Source organism: Myxocyprinus asiaticus, chromosome 8 (assembly GCF_019703515.2).
Source record: "Myxocyprinus asiaticus isolate MX2 ecotype Aquarium Trade chromosome 8, UBuf_Myxa_2, whole genome shotgun sequence".
Lineage (NCBI taxonomy): Eukaryota > Metazoa > Chordata > Actinopteri > Cypriniformes > Catostomidae > Myxocyprinus > Myxocyprinus asiaticus.
Genome location: NC_059351.1, coordinates 1,828,950 through 1,846,301, shown reverse-complemented (window position 1 = coordinate 1,846,301; position 17,352 = coordinate 1,828,950). Strand labels below are relative to the sequence as shown.

At 39.0% G+C, this 17,352-nt stretch overlaps 1 protein-coding gene across 3 annotated transcripts in view; it reads left to right on the top strand.

The window, feature by feature from the left end:
- The window catches only part of tmem131l (transmembrane 131 like), a 75,656-nt gene that overhangs the window by 31,534 nt on the left and 26,770 nt on the right, over nucleotides 1-17,352 (top strand). For all 3 annotated transcript variants that reach the window (XM_051704984.1, XM_051704982.1, XM_051704985.1), the window contains 4 exons: nucleotides 6,218-6,289; nucleotides 10,028-10,151; nucleotides 13,255-13,371; nucleotides 16,227-16,331. In XM_051704984.1, the coding sequence (XP_051560944.1) occupies nucleotides 6,218-6,289; nucleotides 10,028-10,151; nucleotides 13,255-13,371; nucleotides 16,227-16,331 (418 nt within the window). The remainder of the gene's footprint in view (nucleotides 1-6,217; nucleotides 6,290-10,027; nucleotides 10,152-13,254; nucleotides 13,372-16,226; nucleotides 16,332-17,352) is intronic.

Below are 17,352 nucleotides of genomic sequence, written 5' to 3'. Positions count from 1 at the left end.
TTTGAGAGCAAGCAATTACAATTCTAGAGAAGAGTGGACATGCTTATGGAATTCGCAAGTAGATCCTCATTTAGCAAACTGGTTTGTAAATTACAACCAGGATACTGCCGGTACCCAACTCAGTCGAAAGTTATTAATCCTTAGTAGAATCCGTACTGGTCATGGTAAATGCACAGATTCTCTGCGTAAGTGGGGAAAAACATCTTCCCCACAGTGCGACTGTGGCGCACCAAACCAAACAATCCATCACATCGCCACTGAATGTGACCTCCGATCCTATCAGGAAAATTGGGTCGATTTTATGGAGGCAGTACCATCTGCATTAGAATGGACCAAACCACTGGACATTGATATGATCATTTTAACTATTCTGTTATATTGTTACTTTTATATATCATATTTTGGATCATATGCGCTTACACAATGTACTATCCTTTTATACTGCATATAAGCCATACGCTAAATAAATAAAATGTAATGGGAAATGATGCTACCACACTATTTACTTTTCTTATTTTTCAGGAAACATTCAGGAAACTCTTTGAATTTAATAGAACTAATCAGGCTGGCATGTATGGATAATGCTAGCTAACTTCTGAATGTTTATTTTTCCTACCTGGCATACTTTTTATATTTCACATTTTGTTTAACCAGGACACAGGTTCCATCTACTGTATGTAAGGTGTCTTGTCTTGAGACGTTTCTTCATTTTAATTGATTATCTTCTGATGTACCCCGTGATTCATGCAAATAGATCTTTGCCCAGTAGTGATTTGGCATCCTCTAGATACTCCCATAGATCCTCGCCCTTACTCATATAGGTGAAAAATAGCTGACATGCTATTTTCTGAAACCTTACTCGCTTCAGGAGCCTGTGCACAGTATTGCATCATCATTGCAGTGCTGTTGTACGTGCAGCTACAGGCATGCATTATTTTCAGGGTACAACAGCAGACTGAGCTCAACACAGTGTACGTTTAAAGTCAGACACACTCCAATGAAAGCTTTCTAGGCTTTCACGCCTGTATTTAGACCAGGCCTTTTGTTTTGCTGTAGTTGGGGCAGTAGGGACCTTGTTACCCAGTATTATAGAGCCCTAGCTCAGTTTCTTTCTGATGTTGTTGAGTTGTTGTTTCTTTGGCTCGACGGGATTTTAAAACATCTTGACAGGTCCTATAGCTGCTCTCACCACACGCCAACTGCCATTTGATAACACGGCCGGCTGTTGAACTCTGCTTGACCAGGCATCAGATCTACCCCATGGCTTTTTATACCCTCACTCAGCGTTAGTTGACCAAGGGACTTGAATTCTATGTGGTCCATCATTTAGTTTGTGGTGAGTGCCATAAAGGTTAACTGTGTGTGTAAGGCTGTTTTACCAGTGTGATAATGGCCAATAAGTGTATATTGGGGTAAAGAACCAAGAAAGTCTGTCCTGTTTTTAAAGTTGATGTTTGGTACCGTTTCACTTTGATTTATTGCATGGGGAACTTAGAGCTTTTTAAAATATAAATAAACATGATCTCTAAAGCTCTGGCTGATACTACATAAAGCTAGTTTTGGATTGTTTCATGTACTTTCCTGGCAATTTTACAGAAGGGCTTAATACTGCAACCTCTCTTTCTGTTGGTCATCAGTAAGGAAAGTCATTGATATGTGTGTCTTGCTCTCACTGATCCTAGCTATTGAAAGCCTGGACAAGCCACTGACAGTGTGGAAAGTAGAAGGATTCCCCTTACGAATTAAAAGCTCAGTGAACTGCCTTGACGAACACAGTTTTTTTTGGTGTGTTGATATATTTCCTACCGGAACACAAAGTTAGGGCGGGAATTGTCGACTGGCTTGTCCTTTTCTTTTTTCATAAAGCCAATAGGGCTGCACAATTAATCGAAAAACTAATCACGATTACGGCTGCCTCGATTATGTAATCGTGAAAGCTGACGATTACAGCGTTCAGTTTAAGTCTGCTCATGTTGCTTCAATGGTTTCTATTTACAACGTGTTTTTGCAGCGGTTGAGTGTTCTAACCACTCACTAACATGTGTGTTGAGCAATGAAATGGCAATGGCCAATCAGAGCCGCTTAAATTAATCCTCCGTCCTATCAGTAATGACAACTGATCCTTACGATCCTAATGCGCAGGTTTTAAACCGTCTGAGTGCCCAAATGCTTACTTTATGTTCCACCTCTGTTCGTGGTGGCACACGAAAATTAATACAGAAGAAACATCACCTGACACTCGAAAAGAAGCTGTAGAACAAGAGCGAAAAGCACTTTGGAATTATTTTGGATTCATTGTATATTGCACCGCTCGCTTTGAAAGTAGATGTTAAATACACTGCAAATGAGCAACACGACAAAACTAAAATGCTCCAGTTCTAATCAAGGCATAGACGCGGTGTAAATAATTGATTTCCCCTTTTCTCCCAATTTGGAATGCCCTATTCCCACTACTTAGTAGGTCCTCGTGGTGGCGCGGTTACTCACCTCAGTCCGGGTGGTGGAGGACAAGTCTCGGTTGCCTCCGCTTCTGAGACCGTCAATCCGTGCATCTTATCACGTGGCTTGTTGTGCATGACACCGCGGAGACTCACAGCATGTGGAGGCTCATGCTACTCTCCACGATCCACGCACAACTTACCAAGAGCCCCATTGAGAGTGAGAACCACTAATCGTGACCACGAGGAGGTTATCCCAAGTGACTCTACCCTCCCTAGCAACCGGGCCAATTTGGTTGCTTAGGAGACCTGGCTGGAGTCACTCAGCATGTCCTGGATTCGAACTTGCGACTCCAGGGGTGATAGTCAGCGTCAATACGCGCTGAGCTGCCCAGGCCCCCCATCTTTGATATTTAACGTGAATGAAAACGAGGCTGTGAGGGATTGACTTACAGTCTCTTCAGTTGCACGAACGGTATAAAGCTGTTTAAAGCTCCAAGATCACATCTGATGTTCCACAGCTCATGTTGTCTGGAGTTCTTTGTCTACTGAATGTTCTTGGACAGATATTTTATCAATGTTTTGTCACTTTAAACTGCAGCACAGCCCATCGAAGAGACTGTAAGTCAATCCCTCACAGCCTCGTTTTCATTCACGTTAAAAATCAAAGATGGCAGTGCTATGAATACGTTCTGTATAGATGAATCAGAAAGAAGCAAGTAAAAGATCATAATATATGAATGTTTTGAATCACTCATGCTATACATCCCAAGAAACCTAAAAATAAAATGCCTGCATTAAAAATATGAAGAAACTCCAGCCCCTTTCTTCGCATCCAACTCCTGCGTACGTTTCAGAAGTGATCATCCCTATACCCTGTTCTTTTTTTAAGTCAATTACCCTCCACTGTAAGAGCTTCGGAGTGCTAAAAGGTGGCAAGTCTTTCGGAACACCCGTTTTGAGTCATTCTTATTGGAAATTCTGTTTGAAACGGTCCTACATGGTTTGTTATCCCTATAGTCTAATTTATACTTACTGAGAGAACGGGCCTCTGAGGTGACGTTTTTCTTCTGCCAATGTGTTCGTTTGATGATGTTTCTCCTGTTCGCGCACATCTCTGAAATTCTTGACCTAGGAGAACTCGGCTGGTCGTTGATGATTGGTTAAAACTAATCATGGGTATGGCTTGGACAGTGGTATTTATTTATTTTTATTCACAATAGCATGTGCCAGCTGAGGAGTAGTTACCTAGGTTGCCATCATTAAAATGGATAACTTTGAAGCCTGTCTGTCAGTGATTGTGCAGTACACAAACTCCACAAAGACAGGGTGGCCACAACAAGTTTGTGGAGAGAGATTGTGGATTTTTATGAAGTCAAATCAGAGAACTTGTCACTAAAAGTGGAACGGGCTCTGTGACCAGTTTAATAAGGCAAAGAAGCGATACAGTGCTGAAAGTGCCACAGAGAGAAAAACCTGCATTTTTGGCATTACTTCTGTGGTTGGAACAGTAGGTTAAACAGTGACGTCGCCCTCAACTAACTAATTTTAAAATGTAGCCACGGGTACATTTATTCTTTTGGCAGACGCTTTTATTAAAAGCGACTTACAAAAGAGGAATAATACAACATAGGCGATTCATCTTAAGGAGACAGTAGTATGAAAAGTGCTGCATTACAAAGTTTCAATTTCATCAGAAAAGTACTATGCAAGACAGATATATATAATATTATAAGTGGATGGTCAAGTGCTCATGGAAAAGATGTGTCTTTAGCCGTTTTTGGAAGACAGAGAGGGAATCTGCTTCACGGATGTAGTTGGGAAGGTCGTTCCACCACTGAGGTATAGTGAAGCTGAAAGTACGGGAAAGTGATTTGGTGCCTCTTTGTGTTGGTACAACAAGACGCCGACCACAGGCTTCAGCGTAGTATAAACGCCGGCTTCGTCCACCTAGGGTGCTTTAGTTCCTTCAGGAGAAAAAAGTTTGGCTCCTTCCATATAAATTAGATGCCTGCAAAGGCATCATCTATGCCGGCTAGAACACAGACATGAAAGTTGAGCTGATGTAGGGGAAGGTTATGTTCTCATTCTAGAAAGCATTTGATTGGACATTGAGATTGGCAGCTTTGTGATGTCATGTATTTCCTTGGTCTTTTGGAGTCGCGAGTTCAAATCCAGGGCATGCTGAGTGACTTCAGCCAGGTCTCCTAAGCAGCCATATTGGCCCGGTTGCTAGGGAGGGTAGAGTCACATGGGGTAACCTCCTCATGATCGTGATTAGTGGTTCTCGCTCTCAGTGGGGTGCGTGGTAAGTTGTTCATGGATCGTGGAGAGTAGCATGAGCCTCCACATGCTGTGAGTCTCCGCGGTGTCATGCACAACGAGTCACGTGATAAGATGCGCAGATTGATGGTCTCAGAAGTGGAGGCAACTAAGACTTGTCCTCCACCACCTGGATTGAGGTGAGTAACCGCGCCACCATGAGAACCTACTAAGTAGTGGGAATTGGGCATTCCAAATTGGGGAGAAAATAAAATAAAATAAAAAATGTGTATATCCGCTAAAAGATCATTTTATCAATGTTTAGAAGTACACTTCCATATAGATGACTTTAAAGCTAATAGATATGGGATAGTTTCAGGTTGTCTGAAACCTCCTTGCTCCAGTTTATGACCACTACCAAGAAAAAAGGGAGATTCACTATTTCATAAATGAACTAACTCTGTTAGTAACAGAACTAAATTTCAGTTGTCTAGATCAATGCAGATTGACAGTGTCTAAAGATCAACTGATTATTGCATTGGTGCATTTGGTTTATAAATGCTATTGTCTTCAATATGTTGCAGCCTTGTGTCATAATCTGAGTTTAAGTGAAATTAACATTAGCCAAGATTTACAAATGCTGTAAAAGTATTTTTATTAGTTCATGTTATTTTTTAACATATACAACCTTATTGTAGTAAATTAACCAATTTTTTTTTATCATTCATCAGAAAAACTTCCCAGTACAAACTAAAAACGTCTGTCCCATTAGATGTTTTCAGAGAAAGTCAATTTAATACAGTGCATTAATTTAGGTAAAGAGGGGAGTATAAACAGAGTTGTTGATATTGTGGTCAGCTTTGACCTGCTGCCCACTTTGGCTTCCTGTTTGTAGTTTCCTTTCAGTCTTTTGCACACTTATGATTATCATGTGTGTCATAATGATTCTCTGGTGTTAAAAACACTGTACTCACACAAACACTCTCAAAGAAAAAGAGCAGCCTTTGATCTAAAGGTAAAATCTAAGAGGATGCAAATGCTAACCAGCTGTTTGTCTTTTAGTTATCAAGTTTTCAATGTATGATGAGAGTCGGCATAGTTTGTTTCCGTGTTTTTGTGTATCTGCGGCTCAGACTACTAATGCTCTTTGTAGTGTTGCTGTGGCATTGAGTTAACTTTCAAACACTGACAGATTTATCAGCCCAAAAGAGCTTTTCTCCATCTGCCTTTAATTTTCAATCTGAATCGCATAATCTTCTCATTGTATCTTCACCATTAGTTTAGTGTTGGAGACCTGAGGCTCTCAGTACAAGAATGAAGTCACTCCCTGAAACTGCCAACAAGTGTTTGTGTTTATTAGCATATTATGTACATAAAAACATTGTGATGAAGTCAGTTCACTATTGCAAAAATATTTGTCTCAGGTCAAATTCAAATACAGTTTCTAATACAAGGAATTTTTTTCATGTAAAAAGCATCAACATGCCTGTCATTTTATTTCTCTCATTTCTCCTCAGCTCTTCGTTTTATGTGCAGGAGAGTGGGAGACAGCTCCTGTTTCAGCCGCCCACACTGGAGTTTGGACCACAGTAAGAGTTTTACATCTTTACATTTTACCCTCAAGTAACAGCACAGACAAAGGCCAACAAGTTGCTTGGTTAATGGTACATGCATACAGTATACCTGTTTATCAGATACATAAACACATTGGCATTCACTTACTTAGCCTAAACTTTAGGGATGCACCGATACTACTTTTTCTGACCTGATTCTGATATCTGAAATCTCAGTATCGGCCGATACTGATCCCGATCCGATACCAGTGTTGTTGTTTTTTTGCATAATCAGTTTAGAATATCTTTACATTATTGTGTGGAACCAATTGGGTGTAATCTTTTATATGTAAAGAAACACAACCCTCTAACTACACAAAACATTTTTCAACTTGTATCTGGACTTTAAAAGGTCCAGATCTCTTTTTTGTTCAATTTAGTTTTAAGATATCAGTTCACTTTTCATTCACACAGTTATTTTATGAAACCCATTCAACCATTAAATATTGTTATAATTTGTAAATAATAATAATAATAGTAATAAATTATTATTATTATTATTATTGACCTTTAGGAATTTTTATCATGAACCTTTAACTTTTAAAACCTTGTGCTTTTATTTTGACATTGTGAACTCTCCACGAAGTCCTGGAAGTGTCTGTTTGTGGGCTACTTCACAGTAGTTTAATTAGCTTCTTATTAAAATTCTGGTAAAATGCTCCTTCGATGCTATTCTAAATGCATATTACAAGTGAACCGAACTAATAGTAGTTAACAGTAATGAGAGTCTTCTCTTTACTGTTTACTAAAACAAGAGGATAAGTACATCAGAGTCTCTAGTTTGAGAAATAGACGCCTCACATGTCCTCAGCTGACAGCTTCATTGAATTCTACCCGCTCAACACCAGTTTCATGTACAACAGTAAAGAGAGTGTGTGTGTGTGTGTGTGTATATATTGACTGTTGTACATGAAACTGGTGTTGAGCAGGTAGAATTCAATGAAGCTGTCAGCTGAGGACATGTGAGGCGTCTATTTCTCAAACTAGAGACTCTGATGTACTTATCTTCTTGTTTAGTTGTACATCTGGTCTTCCACATCTCTTTCTGTCCTTGTTAGAGTCAGTTGTTCTTTGTCTTTGAAGACTGTATTGTAAAACTTTGTATGAAATCTTCAGTTTTTTGGCAATTTCAAGCATTGTATAGTCTTCATTCCTCAAAACAATGATTGACTAATGAGTTTCTAGAGAAATCTGTTTCTTTTTTGCCATTTTTGACCTAATATTAACCTTAAGACATGCCAGTCTATTGCATACTGTGGTAACTCAAAAACAAACACAAAGACAATGTTAAGCTTCATTTAACGAACCAAATATCTTTCAGCTGTGTTTGATATAAAGGGATGTGATTTTTCTAGTACCAAATGATCAATTTATCATGATTACTCAAGGATAAGGTGTTGGAGTGATGGCTGCTGTCTAGATTTGATCAAAAATGACTTTTTTTCAAATAGTGATGGTGCTGTTTTTTACATCAGTAATGTCCTGATTATACTTTGTGATCAGTTGAATGCCACTTTGGTGAATTAAAGTACTTTCCTTCCCAAACAGCAAAATCTGTACATTATTCCAAACTTTTGGCTGCCAGTGTGTTGTGTGTATATGTGTATATGTGTGTGTGTGTGTGTGTGTGTGTATGTGTATATATGTCTATATATATCTATATATATCTATATATATATATATATATATATATATATATATATATATATATATATATATATATTAGTTGTGCTCAAACGTTTGCAGAAATTGTGAAATTTTGGCATTGATTTTGAAAATATGACTGATCATGCAAAAACATTTATTTAAGTATAGTGATCATATGAAGCCATTTATTATCACATAGTTGTTTGGCTCCTTTTTAAATCATAATGATAACAGAAATCACCCAAATGGCCCTGATCAAAAGTTTACACACCCTTGAATGTTTGGCCTTGTTACAGACACACAAGGTGACACACACAGGTTTAAATGGCAATTAAAGGTTAATTTCCCACACCTGTGGCTTTTTAAATTGCAGTTAGTGTCTGTGTATAAATAGTCAATGAGTTTGTTAGCTCTCACGTGGATGCACTGAGCAGGCTAGATACTGAGCCATGGGGAGCAGAAAAGAACTGTCAAAAGACCTGCGTAACAAGGTAATGGAACTTTATAAAGATGGAAAAGGATATAAAAAGATATCCAAAGCCTTGAAAATGCCAGTCAGTACTGTTCAATCACTTATTAAGAAGTGGGAAATTCAGAGATCTCTTGATACCAAGCCAAGGTCAGGTAGACCAAGAAAGATTTCAGTCACAACTGCCAGAAGAATTGTTCAGGATACAAAGAAAAACCCACAGGTAACCTCAGGAGAAATACAGGCTGCTCTGGAAAAAGATGGTGTGGTTGTTTCAAGGAGCACAATACGACGATACTTGAACAAAGATGAGCTGCATGGTTGAGTTGCCAGAAAGAAGCCTTTACTGCGCCAATGCCACAAAAAAGCCCGGTTACAATATGCCCGACAACACCTTGACACGCCTCACGCTTCTGGCACACTGTCATTTGGAGTGACGAGACCAAAATAGAGCTTTATGGTCACAACCATAAGCGCTATGTTTGGAGAGGGCCAAACATTCAAGGGTGTGTAAACTTTTGATCAGGGCCATTTGGGTGATTTCTGTTATCATTAATTTCACAATTTCTGCCAGGGTGTGCAAACTTTTGAGCACAACTGTAATATATGTGTGTGTGTGTGTGTGTGTGTACATTTATTTGTGGTGCTTACCTGCTAGGCTTCCATTGTGAATTCATAGCTGTAAACACCATTTTTATTCGTTTTTTCTGATAAATTGGTCGATCTCTAATTGTGATGCCCCTTTTTGGCAGCAAATCAATGTGAAGCTCACCACAATAAGAACAGGAACACTGTGTGAACACACAAAAAATTTTTAATGTATTGAATTATTGAAAGACAGATGAACACTGTCAGTGTTTCATGAGTTTAACCTGTTCTCGATTTTGGGACCACCTTATAAAACCTGTTTTACAGCCGTATGGTTAGTAAGTCCATCCGTTCGTCCGTCCGTCCATCCGTTGAAAAATATAGCTTTGCTTTTGATTCTTGTTGAGCTGAAGATGTTCAAAACATTTCCACACTATACCTAGTTGGACATTTATGAGCTGTTCAATCAACACTGGTCTTGTCTGTGACATCAAGTCCAAATTAGTGTGGAGGATCTGGAGTCTTTTTTTACTGGCCATTCTGATTTACATAGTGATGTTCACATGCCTCTCTTGATTCTGGCCATTGACCACAGGAACATCAGAAATAAAGACCGAGCTGCTAAGCTTTCTGCTGTTAGCTTGAGCTCTGAAAGGTCAACTGAAGTCTTTTAATAGATGTATGTGCTGACACTCTGTGTGGCTTTGAATGACATTTACTTTCATCTTCGCACAAGTGTTGTAATGGTGTGTGAATTGCTCTGATTGTAATGCAGTGGTGAAGTGTGCACTTCTGAAAGTATGGTGTTTTTGTCTGGAGACCAAAAAAAAAAAAAAAAATGTTCAAATATGTACATTCCATACCACAAGTCATTTAGATCGGTTTTTCCATTTCATTTACAGTTGTGGAGATCACCATGATCACCATGAGCTTTTACTAAAACATTTGGATGAATGTGATATTGGAGCATATAATGCTACCTTTTAACCTGTGGATCTGTCATTCTGCAGGCCTGTTGGGCTGCCAAGAGCTGAAACCGTATATATCCACAACCCCAGCCAGGAGCTCCCCGTCTCTCTGCTCTCAGTGTTTACATCCAGCAGACATTTTCACATGCCTTCCTTTCACAGAAGGGTAAGTATGCGCCTCATTTCACATTTGGTCTGTTTTTTTTGTGTTTTTTGTTTTTTTTCATCCCTCTCCCTCTCTCTTCCCCTATGTCAGCTTAGACTTCTGTTTGTTCCATGCAAGAGTAATGCAGTGTTTCTTGTAGTTACTTGTGTTTCAACGAATGTTCGAGGTTCAATAAAAGTTAAGCTCAATTGACAGAATTTGTGGCATAATGTTGATAACCACAAAAAATTATTTAAAACAGAATCACGACTACAGTAAGGCACTTACAATGGAAGTGAACAGGGCTAGTACATAAACACATAATACACACCGTTTCAAAAGTTTAGCCATTATCCATGTGTGACCTGCGTCCTCCTGCGCGGACATTGTGTTTTTGTCTTCGCTGTACGCTATGCATAATTTAAACCGACTGATCGCAGTTCAGGAGACTCTGTGCTGTCGTTAAAAGGTTAAACTTTCGATGCACCGAGTCGTGTGACAAAACAACACGGCGCCGATCACCGGAGTTTGTCTTTGGGAGAAACGCCAACAAAACTACATCTGGTAAAAAACCTCATTAAGGTTTTACATTGAAACCTATTTGAGTCAAAAGATTAGTGTCTCTAGTTTCATCCGATATGACATTTTACAAATTTGAGCTATTTATCGCAAAGTGGCACAGTGTTAAACACAATGACTGTTTACGAGGACTATAGGCCTTTTTTTCCCTTAGAAATCCTATATACTGTATTTACTGTGCATTATCACATTGAGAATCAATGGACGTATCCAATAGCTGAAAAATGTTGCTTTCAAAGACTTTATATGGAGTTAGGATGAAAATAAGGTGCATTTCAAACTGTTCTGAGACCAGTGCAGACAGATAGCACACTGGAGGTTAAGTCATTCACTAACTAGGGAGCAAGGGAGCACCCTATAGCTTTCCTATGCAGCCAAGTGCGTTCACTCCAAACTTCAGACCAAAAGTTCAGTTTCAGGCTACAGATGATGTTTGATCGTTATGACAGCGAAGTAGTAATTTGGGATGTGCACATAGACTAAAATCACTGGCATTTAAATGGAAATTTTGTAGTCTTAAAAGTAAGAAACCCTCAGAATCCATTTTAAATACTTATTTTATTATTCCACTAGCCAAATCCAATACTAAATGCAGCTGAAACTAGAGCATATGTTTGCGATATGCATCCATTACATTTACTGTAAGCGCTGTTAGCCACCGATTCAGACAGTCTTTCTAAAACCCCACCCTCCAAATATACAATTTTACCGTTGAGACCGTCACCGAGCAGAAGAGCAGCAGTGTGTTTTCTTAGGCTTTCAAACACAACTTTAGCAAAATAGTGTCATCAACTGACGACGGTTATGAATCTGAATATGGCGTTAAACCTGAATGATCCACTTGAACTACAACACTGAGAACGTGCAAACAGATTGACAGGCAGAAAGCACATCAAAGAACGTGACAGCCACATTTTTTGTTAGCGGTTTACACGGAGAATGGTGAACTAGCTCAGGACACTTATTTCAGTGGTTTCTTTCAGGGTGTACAAACATTTACTGCCTAAGAAATTGTAATCTTGTAAAACATGACAGGCATTCACTGAATCAACGTTAACTAATATAGGTATATTAATTGAAAACAATTGTAGTACAGGACTAATTTCAGCCACTGATTACTGATTAAGAAAGTTAACCGTTGAAAAAATATAGCTAGGATAGAAAAACCTAGGCCTATAAGAAACGTAAATCGAATTTATTGTCCTAAAACTCGACATCCATTTACAAGATAGATAGTTTAACCAGTTCAGCTGTCGGCGCTTCAACTAGCAGGGTAAAACATAATGTGGCAATAGCCACTGAATATTTACTTGGACCACACTTTTTTTTGTCGAGCGAATTTAACATGTCAACGTAGTCCTGTAGAGGCGATTAATCCCTGTGCTTGAAAAAGCCTGCTCGGCTGGAACAGAAGTTACAGGCACACAGCAAACGCGACTTACAAGCTGTTAGAGATTGGATAAGCCTCCAGCCTTCCCACACCACTAATATAGTGTATGCATTCCTATACGTTTGCTCATCTTGCGAGAGGACATTTTTCTGTGTAAGTGAAAGGGTGGAGAAGCATGCAAGCAAGGCCTGATGTGAAATTAAAATTTGTATACCTCTGCTCCAGATATCCGCTTTAATTATTGCATTATTTATCATCTTTAAAATGTAATAGTAACATGACTGTAATTTGAGTGTAGCCTTTGTAAAAAAATACTAAGCGAAGTGAAAATCTCTAAATAAAATGTTGAATAGTTTAATTGGGAAAAAAATATTTAACCGACTAGTTTTTCCAGTGCCGACTAGCAGAAGCAGTACCATTTAGTCGACTAGTCAACTAGTCTTGCACATCCCTAGTTGTAATATTGGATAGAACTTTAGACAGATAAGGTCAGTTATTGATTTTATCACTCTAAAGTAATGTTAACATGTATAATGCTTGTGGCTATACTTTTAACAAGTTAAAGTAACTCAACACAAATGCTATCGATTGAGCTTAACTTGTATTGAACACAGAATTTTCCTTTAAAGACGCCATGACATGCCTTTTTTATTATTTAAATATGTTGCTTGAGATGCACTTATAATATTAGTCATATATTAGTAAAACATGATGATTTTCCACCCTCATTGTGAGCCTCTGTCAGAAATGATCGGTTTTGGTGCTGCTTCTCCTTTAAGACTTGACTGTAAACGCCCACTGTTCTGATTGGCTCTCTCCTTGTCATCTCACTGCTCACCGCTACCGGGCGGGGCTACGGAAGTGATAAGGCAAAGTAGCTGTTGATGTGTTGTTGTAGAGGCGGTCAGATGCAAAAGTCTAGTGTGACATCACAATGTGGAGGAAGTAGAGAATGTGTTGTTTTGGCAGCTTGCTTTCAACAAATGCTCTTTATATAGTGAAAGGGAAGTTTTGAGTTCTGAAACTTATAGTGTGTTTTTATGGTACAATGAACCTTATATGTTAAAAGATCAAGTGATTCCTCATGTCATGACCCTTTAACAGTTTCTTATAGAGAGTTGTAGTAAGAGTGTATTGTTTCCATTTTCATTACAGGTGATTCCACCCAGAGGGAGGACATCTTTAAAAGTCATTTTCCTCCCCACAGTGGAGGGCAATGAAGAAATCTCTTTATTTATTAACACATCAACCCATGGGATGATATCATACCAGGCAAGTTCTATAGAGCTGTAATATTATACAGTCCTTTATGCCCCACCCACTAGCTTCCAAAATCTCTCACATTTAAATTGTCAGTTAATGGGATAGTTCACACATCTGGGATATCATGAGGGTGAGTAAATAGTGAGAGAATTTTCATTTTTGGGTGAACTATCCCTTTAATTGGTCTTAAAATTTATATATATTTTCGAGAATAATTTTTTTCCCCCTCCATCATCTGAAAGGCCCTGTGATTTATAATCTGAAACAATTTATATACATCATTTATACATAACTGATGTAGACCTGTAAAGCTTACCTGTACCAAAACACACATGCTTTCACTCAAACAGATGAAAACATAAGTCATTTAGATGGTGGTAGTGTTTGAAAGAAGCCTATACAGAATATTTTGCCTTTACAAAGCACTTTTATGCAATCAGTTTAAATATCCTGTCCCTTCATATAACATAATTGCTCTAACAAACTCTAAACCACTGTCAAACGCTACTCCTCACATGTCCACAAAATGACATTTCATCACACTCGTAGTAAAAACTTTCAATAAGTGAACCGGATAATTAATACATTGCAAAGACGGTTGCAAATATCAGAAATATCCACAGAGAGACGGTCGCTAACGTTGATGAATGAATACATTTCTTACTCGCAGACTTAAAGCTATGTATTTGAATGCAGCAAAGAGTTACATATGTTATAAACAGATGTGGATAATTTCACTGGATTATTTCCTGGATTAGTTTCATGGAAGATATGGGTACACATCATATTTGTACTTGTTACTCTCTGCCTTACAACAACATGTTTACTTGCAAGTGTTTCTTAATTTAGGTTTCAAGTCAACATGTCATGCTGGAAATATTTCTAGAGTCATTATGTATATTATAGTATACATACAGTTCATTCAGGAACTGTTCAGACCCCTTCATATTTTCACATGTTGTTATGTTGCAGCCTTATGCTAAAATGCTTTAAATAGGTTTTTTTCACATCAATCTACGCTCCATACCCCATAATGACAAAGCAAAAACCAGATTTTTGATAACTTGAAAAAACTGAAATATCACAGTGACAAGTATTCAGACCCTTAACTCAGTACTTAGTTGAAGCACCTTTGGCAGTGATTACAGCCTCAAGTCTTTTTGGGTATGATGCGACAAGCTTTGCACACCTGGATTTGGGGATTTTCTGCCATTCTTCTCTGCAGATCCTCTCAAGCTTTGTCAGATTGGATGGGGATCGTTGGTGGATATTTTCAGTTTTCTCCAGAGTTGTTCAATTGGGTTCAAGTCCGGGCTCTGGCTGGGCCACTCAAGCACATGACACGCTTGCGTTGTCTTGGCTGTGTGCTTAGGGTCATTGTCCTGTTGGAAGGTGAACCTACAGCCCAGTCTGAGGTCCTGAGCGCTCTGGACCAGGTTTATATTAAGGATATCTCTGTATTTTGCTGCGTTCTGCTTTCCATTCAACCCTGACCAGTCCCCCAGTCCCTGCTGCTGAAAAACACCCCCACAGCATGATGCTACCACCACCATGCTTCACCGTTGGGATGGTATTGCGCAGGTGATGAGCGGTGCCTGGTTTCCTCCAGACGTGACGCTTGGAATTGAGGCCAAACAGTTCAATCTTTGTTTCATCAGACCAGAGAATCTTGTTTCTCACAGTCTGAGAGTCCTTTAGGTGCTTTTTTATGTGTCTTGCACTGAGGAGAGGCTTCCATCTGGCCACTCTTGTCATAAAGCCCAGATCAGTGGAGTGTTGCAGTGATGGTTGTCCTTCTGCAAGTTTCTCACATCTCCACACATGATCTCTGGAGCTCAACCAGAGTGACCATCGTGTTCTTGGTCACCTCTCTTACCAAGGCCCTTCTCCCCCGATTGCTCAGTTTGGCCGGGCGGCCAGCTCTAGGAAGAGTCCTGGTTGTTCCAAACTTCTTCCATTTCAGAATTGTGGAGGTCATTGTGCTCTTGGGATCCTTCAATGCAGCTGAAATTTTCTTGTAGCGTTCCTCAGATCTGTGCCTCGACACAATCTTGTCTCTGAGCTGTGCAGACAGTTCCTTTGTCCTCATGGCTTGGTTTTTGCTCTGATATGCATTTTCAGCTGTAAGACCTTATATAAACAGCTGTGTGCCTTTCCAAATCATGTCCAATCAATGGAATTTGGCCACAGGTGGACTCCAGTCAAAGTGTAGAAACATCTCAAAGATGATCCAGAGAAATGGGATGCACCTGAGCTATTTATCAAGTGTCATAGCAAAGGGTCTGAATACTTATGTCAATGCAATATTTCAGTTTTTTAATAAATTTGCAAAGTTATCAAAAATCTGGTTTTTGCTTTGTCATTATGGGGTATGGAGTGTAGATTGATGTGAAAAAAAAAATGAAAGCATTTTAGCATAAGGCTGCAACATAACAAAATGTGAAAAAAATGAAGGGGTCTGAATACTTAAAGAATGCACTGTAGACAAGCAAAAAGCTTGATGGTACAAAGTGCTTTGGTAATGCCAGAATGACGGATTGATCTTGTTCAGATTAATGCGATAAATGACTGTGTATGACTGTGTCATTGAGCAAACTCACCATAGTGAACTCACCAGCTGAGCAACCTGTACTATGGCATCATATTAGTATTCAGGTCATGTAACATGTTACAAATGTCTCAGGTGCTCATGTTTTCATCCTGAATAAATTACTGGTGACCTGATGAAAGCTCTAATGAACACTGCTCTATGTATTATTTAATGTGTGAAGAATCAGAACTGAATTAAGTGAATGTAAACACAGTATCTATGTATTATGATGATATTCTTGTATGATGAAGTGACCTGTCTCTGTCACTCCAAGGTTTTTGGGGTTGGCAGCCATGGGGGATCTGTCAAGGACATCCACAGAAGAGACAGCATTCTGATATTTCCCCACATACAGAGCATTAAGCTAACACAAACTCAGGTATGCATCATTTATTTCTGCATGACTTTTCCTTAGTCGCCTACTCAAACACTCTGGGTTTTCTTTTAGTTTACTATATTTTGTGCTGTGTGACACATGATGTCTAGCGTCAGCTGAGTGTTTCAGTCTCCTATTACTGTGGCAGCGATTAACAAACATGCACATTAATACCGTGATCACAGAGATATACACACACACACACACACACACACACACACATACACAAACGGCATGAAAGCACAGACAAAACCCCACATGAATGCGCTCCATTATGGCTTGCACAGAAAGCACAAATGACTGAGTTAAAAAGTAGATATAGGATTTTGAATTGCACATTTGTTGCATCATTGTACCACCAGTACTTCAAATATTTGCCCCTGTGTAGCCTCTGGCTCTCTTGATGGAGAAATAAATTTGTTGTTTGTATGGCTTTGGGTTTTTTTAGTCACTGTATGTTTCTTCTCATAGCAGTGTTGATAATTTAGCAAGGATCTCTCTTACAAATCTTGTAGATGATGTAGTCTGTTTTATCTCATATAGATGTTCTCCTGGGTCTTGGCTTTCATAAACAAGTTTAAATTTAGACGCTCTTCTGTTTTTGCGGCCACGTTCAAATTGAGCTCTGTACTGTATGTCAGTGTCTCACTTGCTCTCATGCTGGCATTCTTTTCCTGCTGATATCCTGAGTGGTCTGTTGGGAAAAGATGACACCAACCCTTAACTTGATACTTTGACAATGTAGGAATGTTTGTGGAAATGTATAAGCCTATTCAAACCTGAACTTGCAAACTGCTCCTAATTAAAAATTAATTTGTGCTGAATTTGGACATCAAGGTACTCGTTTGTAGTGCTCAATCATTGGTTCTACATTATGTTTTTAGTAGGGCTGCCTTGCTGATTTAACGCAGTAATTCGGTGTGATTTAATTATGGGTAAAACTTTGCTTTTAACAAATGAACACAATTAATCATGCCCCCGGAATGTAATAAGGAATATTCCTACCATCAGACCAATTCAAGCT